This window comes from Meles meles, chromosome 7, assembly GCF_922984935.1.
Source record: "Meles meles chromosome 7, mMelMel3.1 paternal haplotype, whole genome shotgun sequence".
NCBI lineage: Eukaryota > Metazoa > Chordata > Mammalia > Carnivora > Mustelidae > Meles > Meles meles.
This window is the reverse complement of record NC_060072.1, coordinates 53,860,635-53,881,244: the sequence shown is the minus strand read 5'-3', so window position 1 is coordinate 53,881,244 and position 20,610 is coordinate 53,860,635. Positions and strand designations below refer to the sequence as shown.

Below are 20,610 nucleotides of genomic sequence, written 5' to 3'. Positions count from 1 at the left end.
ATGGACCAGGAGGGTATTATGGTAAGTGAAATAAGTCAGATAGAGAAAGACAAATACCATATGATTTCAATATATATGGAACAAAAAAAAAAATAGAAAAAAAGAACAAAATTTTTAAACAGAAACGGACTTATAGATACCGGCTCAACTATTGGCTTCCAAATGGGGAAGGTATTGGCAGGGTAGGTGAGATAGGTGAAGGAGATTAAGAGGTACAAACTTCCAGTGATAAAATAAATAAGTCATGGGAATGTAATGTACAGCATAAGGAATATAGTAAATAATATTGTAATAACTTTGTATGGTGACAGATAGTAAATAGAGTCATGGGATCATTTTTTTAATGTGTAAAAATATGACATAACTATGATATACAACTGAAATTAATGGGCTACTGTGTCAATTATACTTCAACTTAAAATATTACAAAGCTTTGACAGTTGAATATAAACTATAATAATAATATCAAAAGTGACCAAACAACAGATTATTGGGGAAAAAAATCTATTTCCCAAGTAAGGACAAGAAAATAGGATAGGCTTATGACATATATCTGGGGGCAGTTATAAAATTCAAATTCTGGAGGGCATTCAAAAATATTACTAATTACTAATTACTAATATTACATTAGTTGAGTTTAAATTCTTGCTTAGGTAACTATGAATTATTATTAGTAACTAGGTAACTAACTATAAATTACTCATAATCTATGAATGTAGGAAAGAATGTGAGTGTAGGTGAATTAGAAAAAGTAGGGTGGAGAAGCTGGGAGGAAAAGAGAGTATCTATATTACAAATACGTGGGAACACGTCCATCTAGCATATTTTTAACTGAGGCTTACTTCCTTAATTGGATACAGTTGAAACTTTCTGATAAATAAGGAGATTCTTGCAAACTGACTAGTTGATGTTCACCCTGGTATTATATGGGAACAAAAATAACTTAGCAAATGTCAGCATGTAATCATGTATGGGCCATTATATCTGTGCATGATGTTATCAAGAAAACATGAAAATAATGTATCTTAGGATGCCATTGTATATTACAGTTGTATGTATTAAATTCTGGTTAAGTTCAACTTTTATTTGATTCATAATACAGGTTTTATTTTTAGTGTTGGTTCATGGCTACAAACTAATTTTGTAAATTGTTTAGTAATTTAGAGTAATACACTCCCTTTTTTTTCTTTGATTCACAGTCATTAGGGTATAAATTCCTGATGGTTTATAATCTACTATGGTCAACTTGGAGGACTTAAGTAATGACTTTACTTACATAATGGGAGAAGAATAAATGAAACAAGATGGGATTGGGAGGGAGACAAACCATAAATGACTCTTAATCTCACAAAACAAACTGGGGGTTGCTGGGGGGAGGTGGGATTGGGAGAGGGGGAGCGGGCTATGGACATTGGGGAGGGGAGGCGAACCATAAGAGACTATGGACTCTGAAAAACAACCTGAGGGTTTTGAAGGATCAGGGGTGGGAGGTTGGGGGAACAGGTGGTGGGTAATGGGGAGGGCACGTTTTGCATGGAGCACTGGGTGTTGTGCAAAAAGAATGAATACTGTTACACTGAAAAAATAAATAAAATGGAAAAAAAAAAAAAAGAAACTTCACATTGTATAGAATTTCAGTTATAAAACTAAGGGGTGAAATCATTCTTAATATAATTTTAAATATAAATGATATATAAATTTGATTAAAGGGAAATGAATTGGGGAATCATATTAAAAAGAAGATTCTATATTACCTCAAATAGACATCTCATGCTAACAACATCTGAGTACTTAATACCAGCTGAAAGTTTGATTTCTTTCTGATAAAAATTGAAGACAATTACTTTGGAGGAAAAGCCCACCATGAAGAAAAAAAAAAAATGTTATATCTATGTGTGTAGTCTCTTACTTCACTAGATGCTCAGGAGTTAGAACCCAAGAAACAGGACACAGAAAATAAGGTAATTTAGAAGAAGATTAAATTTAATTATTTTTAAGGTATTGAAATAATGGGAAAATGTGGGGAGGGTTGTTTAAAAATCAGTTTTATTTCCTCATTTTGAAAGATTATTTCTATATGGAATATTTGAAAACATTATATGTGTATTGTTAAAAAAGAGCCAACGGGCCCAGAAGAGTGAGCCTGTATCACCAAACCAAAACTTAATACCTAATCTCATTGCAGTTTTAAACTCCTCAGGAATATAATTTAACTGGTTGAGAATTTTCTGGTCAACACTAGTGAGGTAATCCACCTGATAGCCCCAAATAATCTTTTGTTGCTGCTTTGTCTTGTTTTGTTTGCTTTGTTGTTGTTTATGACTTCCTTGTTTTAGCCTGTCTGCCTTTAAAAACCTTTTCTTTTCTGTAGCTCATTGAAGCTCCTTTTTACTTGCTAGATGGGGCTGCTGCCCAGTTCATCAATCACTGAATATAGCCAACTAGATCTTCAAATTTACTTGGTCGATTTTTGTTTTTTAATAATATAGAAAAATAAATTTACATTCCACTTAAAGAAAAATATAGGGGGCGCCTGGGTGGCTCAGTGGGTTAAGCCGCTGCCTTCGGCTCAGGTCATGATCTCGGGGTCCTGGGATCAAGTCCCACATAGGGCTCTCTGCTCAGCAGGGAGCCTGCTTCCCTCTCTCTCTCTCTCTGCCTGCCTCTCTATCTACTTGTGATCTGTCTCTGTCAAATAAATGTAAAAAAAAAAAAAAGAAAAGAAAAATATAGGCAATATTTCATGGTTAAAATATTTTGTGTTAAAATATTAACAACCACATAAATTTAATCCAAATCTTTATTTAAATGAACAGATTTGTTTTCATTGTTCAGACAGCGTCTCTTTGGCAAATGCCATTAAATTTGGAGTTACAGTCCTCAGAATATACCTGCTTTCCTGTTATGACAGCACAGCTCTCGTGATCCGTTGGTCCAATCATGAGAAAACTAGGAGATAAATGTAGACATCAGAGCATTTATTTTAAAATAATGAATATCTTTCTTAAAGTTTCTTCCAGCCAAACTTGTGCAGGTAATTCTTCAGCAACCAAAATGTTGCAAAGGTTTTAGAATAGACTCTTCTTTTGTTGTAAATGACTGCATTCGGGCACACTTGATTTGCTTGCCCTCCATACCCTTCCCCTGTAGTGTCTCTCTTATCTGAGGAGGATTGCCACAGAAGCTCCAGCCTGAAGATTAGAAACATCCCTGTCTCTTCCTTCCCTCTCAACCCTTGAATTGCATGTATCAGTAAGTTCTAGTATTCTACCTCTGGACTGGTCCTTATATCCATTCACTCCTGGCCCAGGCTGCTACTGCCTCTCCCTTATCTTTGGTCACAGGCTTCTGACTGAACTTCAGTATCAGTTTTTATTTTTCCCATCTATTCATTCTTCACAAAGCAAAATAATTTTCTATAAAAGGTAATTAGATATTAAAATTAAAGGTTTCTCCCTGTTTAAATTTTTTTAGAGAGGCAGAGGGAGGAGAGCAGAGAGAGAGGGACAATCTTTAAGCAGACTCCATGACCAGTGCAGAGCCTGATGGAGGGTGGGGACACATCCATCTCATGACCCTGAGATTATGACCAAAACCGAAAAGAGTCAGACACTCATCTCCTGATTGAGTATGATGAGGAAAATATGTGAAGAGAATATTTTTAGAGAGAGCTATCTCTTCAACTATTCTTTCCAGTTGCTGACTACTATTTTTTTAATATTTTATTTATTTATTTGACAAAGCAAGGGAGCACAGCAGGGGCTGCAGTAGAAGGAGAGGGAGAAGCAGGATCCCCACCAAGCAGGCAGGGAGCCCAAAGCAGGGCTTGATCCCACGACCCTGGGATCATGACCTGAGCTGAAGGCTGACTACTATTTAAAAATAAAAACCAAACACTATTACAAGCAGCTGCATTATCATTTTTTCCTAAAACAATCAAATGAAAGCTTTTTCAAAGAGATATGTTGCCCTAACAATATGTTGGATTTCCAAAGGTTGGGGGGAACCTACGAGTTCCTTACTAATTTTTGCCTAAGATTGTTATCAAAGTAGGGCCAAAGAATGAATACCACTTCACACCTTAGTTTTATGTGCATGAAAGATGATAAAATATGGAGAATGGAAGTATCTAGAAGTAGATAAATATTGAGACTGAAATGAACTATTACTCCATGGCCTTTGCTTTAAACCTGCCACAGGTCAGGTGCTCTAGTGATGTATAAAGAAAACAAGGACACAGAGGAGAACCTGTAAATGCGACCCCTAAGAATTTTAAAACACTGTTACATGTTTTACTTTATGTTGTTCACACAAGAACATTGTGAGGGAAGCTTCATTATTCTTATCACACAGATAAAGAAATTGATATCAACAAGTTTAGGAGAATATTCTTTTTTAAAATATTTATAAATTTCAGAGAGAGAGAGAGGTGGGACTGGTAGAGGGAGTGGGTGAGGGAGAGAATCCCAAGCAGACTCCCCACTGAGCACCAAGCCCAACACGGACTCAATCTCACAACTTCAAGATCATGACCTGAGGTGAATCAAGAGTTGGCTGCTTAACTGACTGAGCGACCTAGGGCCCCAAGTTTAGGAGAATATTCTAAGGGCAAAATTTCAACTCATGCTTTCTGAGTTTAGCTCAAGAGATGTTTTTACACATTCCAGATGCTTTTATTTATAGGGGAATTTTATCTTTGCATTTCCTATATAGAATATAGTTGCTGAAAATTATTTTAAATGAGATCTGAGTGGACTTAAAAATTATAGAGATGTTACCATTTCTTGACCATTAAAATTTCCAGATATGAGCACTTTCTAGCCCTACTTCTCATCATTAGTGAATAAGGAAGGAAAATGAAGAAAGAGAAAATTCTGTAAAAGAGAAATAGGGAAGGAAAAGGAGGGGCAGATAGAAAGAAAAGAAAGGAGGAAGAAAGATAAAAAGACTAGAAAGCATGGAAGCTTATTAAAAATACCTTTCTATCAATAAAACAATGTCACTGCTGCCATTCTTCCCCCTCAAATAACTACTTACTCATTTTGTTCCACAAAAAGGTTTTGTTTATCCACATCCATTGTTTTCCTGGGGATGTACTATATAGTCCAATCCAACCAGGATTTCCAGGTTTTAAAGTCTTCTGTATGAACTCCTATCAAGGAAATAGTATATTAATTTATTAATTTATTTTAAAAAAATTCCATGCCCTCTATAGAATAAGACACTATGCCAGGCATTGATGGAATGGTAAATAACCATTTCTTTCATAACGAATAGGTTTTAAAAAAAGGTAATTACATTATGATTAATGAATGTTCAAAAGCAATGCCTAAGCCACCCACACTTCTTAGAATTGCACCTAGCAATTCTTCCTTGGTACTTAGGTCCTGTATTTGATTCCTCACCAGCTCATTCAAAGTTTGAATCACTGGTAAATGTGCCTGTAGATTTGCACAATCGTGTTGACTCTCATTCCAAGTTTTAGAAGAAATTGAAAACGTGTAGCATTTCTCTTGGTTCAGTAACCAGTCTTTGGGGCACAAATAATTATTTCCTGAAGGAAAATGTAGGGAAAAAATTAGACTTTACAATCAATAAAGTGTGAATAATACCATATATGATGAAAAGGCTGCTCCATTGACAGAACAAGAATGAGATTAATTCATTAATCTGTATATTTCTGGCATGGAGGTAGGATTTTGGGTGAGGGTTTGGGGAGAAAAAAATATGTGAATTCTGAGTCCCATAATTAAAGGAAACAGATATTTAATATTTTTGATTATTTATAATTAACACAAGTAAGAACCTACTGCTTAAATTTCTCTACTGTCTGGCCTAATTCCTTTTCTTGGGGTTGTCCTTACAACCTCTATTTCATTCTGTGAGATTACTTACCATTAGCATTACTTACATTATTGCATTGGATACTTTGATCCTCCTGTGCTTTTCAGTCACATGGTCTCCTTAGACATGAATAGCCTTCCCTTCCTTCTTCTTCTTCTAAATTAAACTTAAATTTGACTGCTCAATTGTACTTCCATCTCAAAAACAAAGTCTTTAACTGGTCATAATTTCTGTTGCCTCTAGACTCATAACATTTCAGTGTCATTTAGCAATAAATGTATTGCCCATGTCCTGGTCATATGTGAACATCTCCTTGTCTTTTACTGGACTGGGAGGTTGTTAGGGGACTGTCATATTCATCTTTGAGTTTCCTATCATATATCACTTTGATTATGGTTTTTAATTGTTGAATGATTGAATTAAATATCCATAAGTTAAAGCATGCCATATTTTTATTGCTAATATTTTAGTCTGTTATTTATGAGCCTAAATATTTATAAAAATCTATTTTAGGAAACTGAATTAATATTTCCAGATAAGATGGGAAATAAAAATAACATCAGTACATATGACCTGAAGAAGACTATCAAGGAGTAATTTTCAATATATAAAACTTCATATATATTCTTAACTCATTAATACATTCTCTACCGGGCAAACATTGCCAATCCTGAATAATGGTAATTTTGCAAAATACTTGTAGACTCAGGATAAGCCTATTCTCAGTTCTACCAGTACATAGTTGTGTGTTAAAAAGGATAAGATAAGATGACTTCAAATAATACCTCCCAATTTATGATTTGAAAGGAGCTATGTATTATTTTTGAGAAGGAGTCATTCGGACGCCTTATGTGGCTATTGATAGAGTGGTCAATGAAGTATAGTCGTAGAGTTGCAAAACACACTAAAAATTCCCTAAATGATTAGTGTAATATATTAAAATACCCCAAAAAAGATGCAGATGTGGATACTAATTGTCCAAAAGAGTTACTACTATGAACTCAGGTTCAAGTGCCATTTTTTAAAATAAGAAGAAATGTCCTGGGTGATGAGAATGGAATAAAACATTTATCAAGGGGGATGCCTGGGTGGCTCAGTCAGTTAAGGATTTGCCTTTGGCTCAGGTCATGATCCCAGGGTCCTGGAATCAAGTCCCGTATTGGGCTCCTTGCCAAGCAAAGAGCCTGGTTCTCCCTCTGCCTGCTGCTCCCCGCCCCCCCGCTTGTGTTCTCTTTCACTTTCTCTCTCTCTCTGACAAATAAATAAATAAAATCTTTCAAAAAAAACACACATATATATAAGCAACACTTTGTACCCATTCCTGTCCCAGATACTTTATATAATAATAACAACAAACACACACCCACTCAGTGGGTGAGTTTCTAAGCACCTAACATATTTAGTTTTTAAAACTACTTTATAAGATAGAAGAACATGTTAAATGACACCATGGACATCTGAACAGAAAAATCCAGAATGTGTTTGAAATTCCCTTTCTTTTGGTGTGAGTCAGACCTGCGAATATGATGGACTATCACTCCCATGATTAAGTTATACATGATGGCAAGATAAGATTTTGAAAACTAGGGAAGGGTGTGAAGTCAGTCAATTTTGAATAAATGAAGAGATTCCCTGGTGGGCCTGATTTAATCAGATACAAGATGTTAAGAATGGGCCTAGGCCTTTTCTAAAGAGAAAGAAAATTCCCATTTTCTTTTAAGAATTGGGCTTTCATGTCTTGAGAGGATGTATAAGAGTGACACATGGCAAGGAAATGCAGGGGTTCTATGTAAGAGTAGAGTTGCCCTGGATGACGGGCAGCAAGAATCAATGACTTCAGTCCTATAATTATAAGTAACTGAATTGTACCAACCACCACGTGAGCTTGCAAGAGGAATGTCAGCTTCAGAAAGCTGTGTGAAGCTTCAGAAAAAAATGTGTGATCTTGTCAACACCTAAATTATAGCCTATGATACCCTGAATAGAAGACCGAGTTCAGCTGTGCCCAAACTCCCAACCCATGGAAAACGTGAGGTACTAAATAATTATTATCTTACACTGCTAAGTGTGTGGTAATTTGTTACACATCCAGAGAAAACTAGTACAGGTTGTATAATGGTGTTGTGTTTGTGTTAAGTAAAAGGAGCCCTTAACTGTAAGAATTACATGTGGATATATTTAAATGTTAAACAGCATTATATCTGATCATTGCTAATGTAATCTGGTTTGGGAGAGTAATGTGGGGGGAGATATAATTAATATTGATTATATACTGACAAATGCTGATGAGATTTGAAAGGTATGTGGAGATTTATTACATAAGACTCTACTTTTATTTTATTATCTAATGTGCATTTCAGGCTGGGAAGCTGGAGACCCAGGGAAGAGGTGATACTGCAGTTCGTGTATAAGAGCAGTCTTATATACAGTATTAGGTCCAATTCCCTCTTCCTTTGGGAACCTTAGTATATTTTTCTCTAAAGGCCTTCAGTTGATCAGGCAAGGCCCACCCACAGTATGGAAGGTAGTCTGCTCAACTCAGAATCCACTGATGTAAATGTCATCTAAAACCTAATTTTACAGCAACATCTAGACCAGAATTTGTTCAAATATCTGAGCACTGGGTATGGCCTAGCCGAGTTGACATTAAAATTCACCACCACCATTGATTTAATCTACATTAAATAGTTTGTGATTGGGGTATTATATCCCTACTTGAAAGTTTAGAAAAGTCATCTTTAATAACTTGGAATCTCTTCATTCAAACATAGGACAGCATGTTACAGACAAAAACAAACCTTACCTGCTAGAGAGCTGATATTTACTTTCTGGGAGAAATCCATTTTTTTAAATTTATTTATTTATTTTTTCAGCGTAACAGTATTCATTGTTTTTGCACAAAACCCAGTGCTCCATGCAATACATGCCCTCCCTATTACCCACGACCTGGTTCCCCCAAACTCCCACCCCCGCCCCTTCAAAACCCTCAGGTTGTTTTTCAGAGTCCATAGTCTCTTATAGAAATCCATTTTTTATCTGTACCTAGTGTAAAGAAAAAATATAATGAGAAACATTTGAAAATGAATAACAATCTAGGTATGCGAGGATAAAAATGCTAGCACAAAACAAAGTCAAATAAAAATTTGAAGTCTCTCTCTTATACTCAGCTTCTACTCTTCTCTTTCCCCAGAATTAGCCACTTTTATCATATCTACTTTTACTCTTTTAGGCACTGATCACAATCTAACTATTGTGTGCATTCTTAAACTTCATGTGTATAACTTTTTTATATACTATTTTCTTTTTCCAGCTGAACTTTTAAATTACTGTTATTTCTTCTTGGTCGAGACCTGCCACCCCAAACTCCTTCTTACCATATCAAGTTCCTTTAGCATCTTACAGCATTACTTATAGATTGTTTTTCATACAGACTGAAATCATTGCTTTCCAGGAACGTAGAAGAGCTGATAACCTGAAATGTCTTTTCATTACATTCTTGTGCTAGCTTCATTCTATCTAAAATCAGCACACACACTCAAACACAAGCCTGTGTGGAAAATTTTTATTGCTTGGAAATTTTATATTACTTGATTACTCTTGTCTTAAACTTTAGTTCAGATTTGCTTATAAGTTTAAAGGCATTACTACAGTGGTGCTCTTGTATGTACATTTAAAAATCTGATGCAAAAAAAAAAAAATCTGATGCCAATTTGTTTCTGTTTGTGGAGAAAACTAATTCTTTATGTAAACTTTTAAGATCATATCTTTACCCTTGGTGTCCTGAAATATGATAGGGATTTCTCTCTCAACCTCATTATCTATCATCTATCTATCTATCATTACCTATTTATAGCTATCCATCCATCTGTCTTCTATCTATATCTATTTACATATCCTATTCTGAATTTGGTAGACTCTTATAAGCTGGAAACTCATGGTTTGGGGTTTGTTTTTTCCTCCTTGAAAATTATTATTATTATTATGATTATGATTATTATTATTATTATTATTATTATTATTTCAGATCTACTTTTTCCCCCCTATTCTCTTCTTCTAGGAACTTGTTAGAAATTATCTTTCTGGATGGACAATATTTTGTGTTTTTGTCTCAGATTTCTTATATTTATTGATTTTTTTCTTGATAATTTTCTCTACACTCTAGGATATGTTGTTAGCTACTGTGATTTTTTAGACAGAAAAAAAAAAACCCCACAGGAAATAGCTAAGTTATGCAGTAAACCACTACATTACTTCCCCCTCCCACTCCAGAACCAAAATAAGGGGACACATGCCTATTGTACCAATCACCACTCTCTAAGTGAAGAGCCCTAGATTGTTCTAGTTGTGTATGTCATTGTTTTATAAGAATTTGTTTTTGTTTTTGTTTTTTTGATTTTGGCACAATATAGTGGCAAATGCTACTATGTGAGTGGAGTAAGAGGTTGTCAAGACAACAATCTAAAAGAACATTCCTTAGAAGATCTTTCAGCTAATTACTTTTCTTTAGATTTCTCCTTATAATCTATACTCTCCTCCCTGACAAAAGACTCCTTCCTGGTTTTGCCATGAGAAATAGTTTCATCTACATTGTGCTGTTGCTGTACTTCTCTACACCTGCCGTTCTCGTCATTGATTAATCAAAAGCATTATCCCCTCTGCTTCTCACTTCCTTTCCAATTTTCTAGCCTTTCCATGCTCTGTGCTCTTATTAACTTATTCTATTTTTGATACCTTTTACTGGTCTAATCCAGAATCTTAGGAGAGAGCAGATGTAAACATTTATAGTCAATACTTTGTTTTGAACTGGAAGCCATGGAAAATATTTTCAAACTGGTCAAAGTGTAAGCACAAACTTAATAGAAACACAAATATTGAAATTGTTATAATATCACTAGGAAAAAATATTGTCTCTATTAATATTTCATCAATGTGTCTTTTGATTTCTTCTCAATAGCATCTTTCTCTAAAGCAATGATTATTGCACCAATTATTTATTTTATCACATATATTAGAGAAAAGAGAACTCAGTCACAAAAGGTCAATGGTAGCCTGTACATACCATATTTAGTGACTAACAAGAAGCCATTTGTCCTGAATTTTAAGGGCTTTAAAAAAATACATAATAATTATTAGATATGTACAACTTCCCAGAATTTCTGGTTAACAGACAATAATGCTTACTTAGATGGATTCATGAAAACTAATATTAGTTACCTAATATTGACTGTTAAATAGGTGGAGAATTTCATATTATTAGAGTTTGATTTCAAGTAAGAGCTGAACACATTCGAAGGATATGATTGGTTGACAACGTCCCAGCCAAAATGCTGTGCCAAGTACAGAAAAATTACATTGAGTAGAATATTTATTTAGTCTTAGAAATATCTGATATTTTGCCCTGTTATATTGGGAAAAAGACAAAAACAAACTTTTCTTGCCCAATACAAAAATAGACCCTTTTGTCTTTGTCTGCCTCTGAGAGAGTGCCTTGGGACTCATTTATATTTAGATCTCATCAAAGACCACCAGAGTTTATGTTTCCATGTCAGTATTATATATAAAACAGAATCCACGTTAGCCCTACATTTTAAAGAATGACTGTTTCAAGAGAAAAACCAGAAAATTACAGAAATCCATGAATTGGTCTAGTTGTTTCCAAAAGAACAGCTGTAGATTATGTACAATAAATATCACTTCAGGGAGAAAAAAAAGGTGCAGAAGTACATTTAAAATGGTTTTCAACAGGTACTTTGTCTTTTTTAACCATCACATTGGTACATTTAAATCATTATCTGTAAAAATAGTACCAATGAACACATACTCTTTCTAAAAATGTATCACCAAAGTTTTATAAAATAAGTCAACTTTTCAGTGGAGCCTCTTCCTAAGAAACGATGTTGAATAAATGTTAATTTTATATTTGATTATTTCTTAATTTTTCTTAAATTTCAAATAATTTTAAATATGACATATATGGCTGATCAGTTTAATTTATCACTTTGGGGCCACAATGTGGAGTTGATCTTGATATTGAGAAGAATTAAAAATCAGGGAGCCTGGGTTGTCAGTTGGTTAGGAGTCCAATTCTTGATTTTGGCCCAGTTTGTGATCTCAGAATGGTGAGATCAAACTCCCACTAAGTGGGCAGTCTGCTTGAGATTCTCTTTCTTCCTAGCCCTTTGCCCCTCCCCCAACTTGTGCGTGGGCTCTCTTTCTCTTTCTCTCTCTGAAATAAAAAAGTAAATCTTTTTTTAAAAAGAAGAACTAAAAATCAATATTTATGTCCTAAAAATGCAAAAGAAAATAAAAACTCCATACTCACCCCAAAAGTTCAGGCAAATCAGTGTGATCATGAAAATAAGGAACCCAATACAGCCACATACTAGCATAAGACAATGATATCGTGGATACAGGGATAAATCTGAAATATTGAGGATTTTTTGGTGAATTTTAGAGCTCACTTGAGTATTCACTTTATAAACATTTTCCCTGTTTATTTTTATTACAAAGATAATCATGTTCATATGACACTAAAATTTATGACTAATTGAAAATTTGAAAATGCAATATATTTACAGTCCAAAAACAAAGAGATGCTACTGTTATTTAATATGTTGAGTTGTATTGTCATCGCCTTGCTTTGTTAATTATTTGATGATGTTTTTGATGACTTAAAAATGGTTTATTAAATTGTGTATGTATTATATATAGTGAAATACTTTATAAATAATGTAGAGTGTTATATATTACATGTATTTATATTAATATATTAAATATAGTAATATTATTTTATATTATCTTTATTGAGTACTATATATTATATAATATAAACATATTACATTAATGTATAATATATAGAATAATTCTATGCAGAATAATTCTAGATATAATATATACAATATTATTGTAAATGAAATTGTTTTACCTAACATTATTTTTGAATTGTTCATTGCCAAGTGGATATATGTTATATGCATTATTTATTTTAATGATCCACTGTTAGAAATTAAAGAAGGAAAAATACATTTCTCGAAGTTCTATTATGTACCAATCACTATACTGGTAATAGTCATGTTATTTCACTTTTATATATGATATATTGTATTTTCCTGGCTTGAGTTTTTGGACAGGAATCAGTGTCAATCTAAGTATCATAGATCTCTGATTAATGGTGCTTATATAGAATTATATAGAATTTATGCCATAGTACTCTTCTTGGATCAGAGTTGGCAGGAATGATCTCACAGAAGAGGAAACAGGGAGCATCCAAAGACATTGAACAGGTCTATACATATATTATTTTTCTCTTTCGATTGTATGTATTCGCTTCTACATCTGAGCATTTTCTGACTAAGTTGGATATATACACTCTTTCCACAAACAAAATGAACACAGGTATCCTTTTACATGAAGATACCACAGGAATATTACCTCAATCCAGCCATTCTAGCCAGTTTGTCATCCTGGTGGCTAAAGAGAAAGTCAAACAATCTGATATTCAGATAATTATTCCCTAGTTTTTATTAGCTTATAAATAAACAAACACTTAATATCATAACCTTGGTTGTGCATTTCACAAATAATTTGTCTTCTAAGTCATTATAAGAAGTACTGTTTCTCAAATCTGGATAATATGTATATGTTTTACTTTCATTTTGTGGTCTTAATGCATCTGATTTTATATATAGTACACACTCATAGAATGTCCCATATATAGTAAAATCTTTGAAATTTACCAACCAATTGTCTGTATTACAGAATAAATCCAAAATAAGTTTGGGTTTTTTTTTGCCTTGCCTATAGATATTCCTTCTGCTTAAGCAGAAGTGAAAAGACCTCCACTTTAGCTGATGATCTTCAAAATACATTTCTGCAGTTTTATGAGGGACACCAAACCTAGGCATACAGATCTGCAGTTTGATGGCTCCATATTTGCTAGAAAGGGAAATGTTAAACTCATTCCAAAATAATATTATAGTTATAAATTAAAAATCAGTAATTTTTAATATAAACCAAAATATGCATATATATATATATATATAAAGTCAGGTGAACAGAGAGCTGTGTAACGTGGAGTGCATTGCCCTGGGCAATTCTGGAATTGCCATTGGCCTAAGTGGGGTAATACTAAGAAGTCACTCTCTGAAACCTGTTATTACTCTTGCAAGATCACCGTTGGGTGATTTATATCTGCTTTCTGATGGGAAGATTTTCTTTTTGGATTCAGTGCCAAGATTAATTCATATTTGTCTTAAGCTTGGCTGCAACTTTGATGCAGCTAAAAAATTAGTAATGTTTCCCTTATCAAAACAGAGAAGCTTAGAAACAAATTTATAACAAGCACAAACATGCTGAATTACAAACTTTTTGCTTATTTGCAGGCCTGATTCATGTTTCTATCCTTCTTTCACTCATAATTTAAATGGATGTTTACTTCATGTTTTATGTACATATACTCAGACTTTATATATTTTTATTCATTTTATTATAAGGGGTTTAGAAATTACAGAAAAGATCATTAATAATTTAGTTTAACATCTACATAAACAACCACAAGTGAGGTTGGCTTTATTATAAGTAAAAATTATGAGATTTAAGAAGACAAAAAGATTTCCACAAGGCCACCCATTTAGTCTGCAGGGCTTAGGATCCAATCTAGCCAATTTGACTCCAATGGTCAGTTTTTTACTACATCAGTCTAAGTTACTAATAAAAAAGTTGTGTTTGCTTCCAGATATTTGGAAACAAATAGTACATGAAGAGGTTCAGCAAGAGTCCAGATGGCAGAGCTGCGATTTGTGATCAGCAATTTCAAATTCTTGGCCCATGTCATCCCAGCTTAGATCATGGCTATTTCAACAGGATTTCTTTACAAATTTATCACAGACAGTGAATTTAGACATCAGTATATTGTTTATTAAACATTTCTACAGAACCTGGGACAGATCTGAAAACACACAAACACAGATAAAAGCTTGACCCAAATATAGCAGCTCTAAGTAGTGAAGATTAGTTTTAGTTTGTCCTTCTCTCATTTCCGATAGACTATTCTGCCAATCATATGGATCTTTTGTGAAAAATAAAAAATACAATCTGTATACATGAAAATGCTTTTTATGCTGTAGAATACTCTAGAACCACTTCTACTCCCACCGTTAGAAGATTTTTACCTTCCCTGTGTGGCAGGTATCTTCATGTCACTATTATTCCCAAATAATTGCTCCTAAAAATCTTGTATTTGTAAGATGAATAATTTCTGTAAAAATACTATTTTTGACCTTTTACTTCAAAGTTACACTTTTTTTTCTTATGCTATAACATTGAGGGGATTACACATCATTGTATTAGCATTTCACATGGCTGCAAAAATACTGCATTTTTCAAGTTTACGTGAGTCTAAATAACCTATCTTAGACTATTTATGAATTTTTTTAAGTCCCAGAATCTAGTTAATTTTAACTCTTTTAACTATTCAAAGATAATAATCTTCTTAAGAGAGTAATGCAATTTCAAGCTGGAGTCAGAATGAGGGGAGATAATATTCCTACCTTTAGGCCTCTGTCTGGATTTTAAAATATTCCTGTAATCCAATACCATATAGCCATCTTCATTTTCCATCTATGCGATATTACCCAGAAAACAGTATAAAGAAAATGGAGAATAGTGTTAGCCTTAGGTATTTCTCCAAGGCACAATGTACCAAAAGCTGAAAGGAAGTCCAAAAATACTCAGAATTTACTCAGATATGGGCGGATAGAACCACACAGGATGCATTGGTAAAATACAAATGTATAGTCATGTTAATTTCTGGCTCAACTTCTGTATCCTCAAGGAAAAGGTGGCCATATTATTCCATTTCTTCAACAGATATTTATTGTGCATTACCATGTACCAATCAGTTGCCTGCAGTGTATTTAAGAACATAATAGTGACAAAGATAAAAAATACTTTCGGGGCGCCTGAGTGGCTCAGTGGGTTAAAGCCTCTGCCTTTGGCTCAGGTCATTATCCCAGGATCCTGAGATCGAGCCCCGCATTGGGCTCTCTGCTCTGCGGGGAGCCTGCTTCCTCCTCCCTCTCTGCCTGCCTTTCTGCCTAGTTGTGATTTCTTTCTGTCAAATAAATAAAATATTAAAAAAAATACTTTCTATGCTCATGTCCTTTATATTCTATTAAAAGAAGAAAATGAAATAAACCAAATACATGCCAAACAAATTAGAGAACAGTGTCTATCTAGCTAAGAATAAAAATTTTAAACTAAAAAAATTTAAATACCCGACTTGATGGGCTGAAGTGCGCACCGACAGCGTCTGGGTGATGTGTGCTGTGGGGATTCAGAGTAGGAAGGCATCACCTCCTGGGATCTTTGGAACTCAGGCTAATGAACCTTAAGTGAAGAGATTGACTCCCTGAGTCTGTGAGCATAATTATATTCATTATATTCCATAGCCATGGGCTATACCCCGAACTTCCCAGCTGTTTTGTAAAGTGTCATGTTAATGATGAAGATAGATACAGAAGGACAAATCCTCCCCACTGCTTAATTCAGTCAATGCTCCTCAGGTTGCTGGTAGGTGGAGTCCTAAGGCTAAGGAGGATAATAAGAAATGTCCATAAGAAATTAGTGAGGTTGAGGAGGAGTCAAGATGGCGGAGAAGTAGCAGCCTGAGACTACATCAGGTAGCAGGAGATCAGCTCGATAGCTTATCTAAACATTGCAAACACCTACAAATCCAACGGGAGAGCGAAGAGAAGAAGAACAGCAACTCTAGAAACAGAAAATCAACCACTTTCTGAAAGGTAGGACTGGCGGAGAAGTGAATCTAAAACGACGGGAAGATAGACCGCGGGGGGAGGGGCCGGCTCCCGGCAAGTGGCGGAGGAACGGAACACAAAATCAGGACTTTTAAAAGTCTGTTCCACTGAGGGACATTGCTCCAGGGGCTAAACCGGGGTGAAGCCCACACGGGGCCAGCGTGGCCCCAGGCCCCGCAGGGTCACAGAAGGATCGGGGGTGTCAGAGTGTCGGAGAGCTCGCAGGTATTAGAACGGAGAAGCCGGCTGCAGAGACCGAGCCAAGGATTGAACTCTCAGCTCGGGGTTACCTTGAACTGGTCGCGGGCTGGGTGAGCTTGGAGCGCGGCTAGAGGCTGGGGATACGGGAGTGATTGGGTGCTGTCCTCTGGGGGCGCACTGAGGAGTGGGGCCCCAGGCTCTCGGCTCCTCTGGGCCGGAGACTGGGAGGCCGCCATTTTCATTCCCGTCCTCCGGAACTCTATGGAAAGCATTCAGGGAACAGAAGCTCCCAAAAGTGAACCCGAGCCGATTACTTAGTCCGGCCGCCAGTAAGGGCGGTGCAATCCCGCCTCGGGCAAAGACACTTGAGAGTCACTACAACAGGCCCCTCCCCCAGAAGATCAACAAAATATCCAGCCAGGACGAAGTTCATCTATCAAGGAGAAAGCAGATTCAATTCCTAAGACAGCAGAGCAATTCCAGAGGAGGAGAAAGCAAAGCACGGAACTCATGGCTTTCTCCCCATGATTCTTTAGTCTTGCAGCTACTTCAATTTTTTTTCTTTTTTCAATTTTTTTTTTCTTTTTTCAATTTTTTTTCTTTTTTCTTTTTTCTTCTTCTGCTAAATTTTTTAAAACTTTTACCCTTTTCTTTTTTAACGTTTTTTGACTAGTTCATCTAAATATATATATTTTTTCTTTCTTTTTTATATTTTTTTATTTGTTTTATTTTTTAAATTTTTTTCTTTTTTCTTTTTTTTTCAGAACCTGTTTTTATCCCCTTTCTCCCCCCCACAACTTGGGGTCTCTTCTGATTTGGTTACAGCGCATTTTTCCAGGGTCTTTGCCACCGTTCTAGTAGTTTATTTGCTCCTTCATATCCTCTTATCTGGACAAAATGACAAGGCGGAAAAAATCACCACAAACAAAAGAACAAGAGACAGTACCGAAGGCTAGGGACCTAATCAACACAGACATGGGTAATATGTCAGATCAAGAGTTCAGAATGACGATTCTGAACATTCTACCGGGCTCAAAAAGGCATGGAAGATATTAAAGAAACCCTCTCTGGAGATATTAAAGCCCTTTCTGGAGAAATTAAAGAACTAAAATCTAACCAAGTTGAAATCAAAAAAGCTATTAATGAGGTGCAATCAAAAATGGAGGCTCTCACTGCTAGGATCAATGAGGCAGAAGAAAGAATTAGTGATATAGAAGACCAAATGACAGAGAATAAGGAAGCCGAGCAAAAGAGGGACAAACAGCTACTGGACCATGAGGGGAGAATTTGAGAGATAAGTGACACCATAAAACGAAACAACATTAGAATAATTGGGATTCCAGAAGAAGAAGAAACAGAGAGGGGAGCAGAAGGTCTATTGGAGAGAATCATTGGAGAGAATTTCCCTAATATGGCAAAGGGAACAAGCATTAAAATCCAGGAGATGCAGAGAACCCCCCTCAAAGTCAACAAGAATAGGTCCACACCCCGTCACCTAATAGTAAAATTGACAAGTCTTAGTGACAAAGAGAAAATCCTGAAAGCAGCCCGAGAAAAGAAGTCTGTTAACATACAATGGTAAAAATATTAGATTGGCGGCAGACTTATCCACAGAGACCTGGCAGGCCAGAAAGAGCTGGCATGATATATTCAGAGCACCAAACGAGAAAAACATGCAGCCAAGAATACTCTATCCAGCTAGGCTATCATTGAAAATAGAAGGAGAGATCAAAAGCTTCCAGGACAAACAAAAACTGAAAGAATTTGCAAACACCAAACCAGGTCTCCAGGAAATATTGAAAGGGGTCCTCTAAGCAAAGAGAGAGCCTAAAAGTAGTAGATCAGAAAGGTGCAGAGACAATATACAGTAACAGTCACCTTACAGGCTAATAATGGCACTAAATTCATATCTCTCAATAGTTACCCTGAATGTTAATGGGCTAAATGCCCCAATCAAAAGACACAGGGTATCAAAATGGATAAAAAAACAAAACCCATCAGTATGTTGCCTACAAGAAACTCATTTTAGACGCGAAGACACCTCCAGATTTAAAGTGAGGGGGTGGAAAACAATTTACCATGCTAATGGGCATCAGAAGAAAGCTGGGGTGGCAATCCTTATATCAGATCAATTAGATTTTAAGCCAAAGACTATCATAAGAGATGAGGAAGGACACTATATCCTACTCAAAGGGTCTGTCCAAGAAGAAGATCTAACAATTTTAAATATCTATGCCCCTAACGTGGGAGCAGCCAACTATATCAACCAATTAATAACAAAATCAAACAAACACATCAATAATACTACAATAATAGCAGGGGACTTTAACACTCCCCTCACTGAAATGGACAGATCATCCAAGCAAAAGATCAACAAGGAAATAAAGGCCTTAAATGATACACTGGACCAGATGGACATCACAGATATATTCAGAACATTTCATCCCAAAGCAACGGAATACACATTCTTCTCTAGTGCACATGGAACCTTCTCCAGAATAGATCACATCCTGGGTCACAAATCAGGTCTCAACCGGTATCAAAAGATGAGGATCATTCCCTGCATATTTTCAGAACACAATGCTCTGAAGCTAGAACTCAATCACAAGAGGAAAGCTGGAAAGAACCCAAATACTTGGAGACTAAAGAGCATCCTTCTAAAGAATGAATGGGTCAACCAGGAAATTAAAGAAGAATTGAAAAAATTCATGGAAACAAATGATAATGAAAACACAACAGTTCAAAATCTGTGGGACACAGCAAAGGCAGTCCTGAGAGGAAAATATATAGCGGTACAAGCCTTTCTCAAGAAACAAGAAAGGTCTCAAGTACACAACCTAACCCTACGTGTAAAGGAGCTGGAGAAAGAACAAGAAAGAAACCCTAAACCCAGCAGGAGAAGAGAAATCATAAAGATCAGAGCAGAGATCAATGAAATAGAAACAAAAAAAAAAAAAACAATAGAAAAAATCAATGAAACTAGGAGCTGGTTCTTTGAAAGAATCAATAAGATTGATAAACCCCTGGCCAGACTCATCAAAAAGAAAAGAGAAAGGACCCAAATAAATAAAATCATGAATGAAAGAGGAGAGATCACAACTAACACCAAAGAAATACAGACAATTATAAGAACATACTATGAGCAACTCTACGCCAACAAATTGGACAATCTGGAAGAAATGGATGCATTCCTAGAGACATATAAACTACCACAACTGAACCAGGAAGAAATAGAAAACCTGAACAGGCCCATAACCAGTAAGGAGATTGAAACAGTCATCAAAAGCTCCAAACAAACAAAAGCCCAGGGCCAGATGGCTTCCCAGGGGAATTCTACCAAACATTTAAAGAAGAACTCATTCCTATTCTCCTGAAACTGTTCCAAAAAATAGAAATGGAAGGAAAACTTCCAAACTCATTCTATGAGGCCAGCATCACCTTGATCCCAAAACCAGACAAGGATCTCACCAAAAAAGAGAACTACAGACCAATATCCAATATCCTTGATGAACACAGATGCAAAAATTCTCTCCAAAATACTAGCCAATAGGATTCAACACTACATTAAAAGGATTATTCACCACGATCAAGTGGGATTTATTCCAGGGCTGCAGGGTTGGTTCAACATCTGCAAATCAATCAATATGATAGAACACATTAATAAAAGAAAGAACAAGAACCATATGATACTCTCAATAGATGCTGAAAAAGCATTTGACAAAGTACAGCATCCCTTCCTGATCAAAACTCT

General features: G+C 35.5%; 1 protein-coding gene across 1 annotated transcript; it reads right to left on the bottom strand.

The window, feature by feature from the left end:
• Positions 1-2,831: 2,831 nt before the first annotated feature.
• On the bottom strand, positions 2,832-15,499 carry KLRF2 (killer cell lectin like receptor F2). The gene is given in 7 exon segments (XM_046010529.1): positions 2,832-2,949; positions 5,038-5,059; positions 5,062-5,152; positions 5,406-5,554; positions 8,648-8,700; positions 12,166-12,265; positions 15,393-15,499. Coding segments are annotated over 7 exon segments (603 nt in total). The 5' UTR covers positions 15,463-15,499.
• Positions 15,500-20,610: the final 5,111 nt, after the last annotated feature.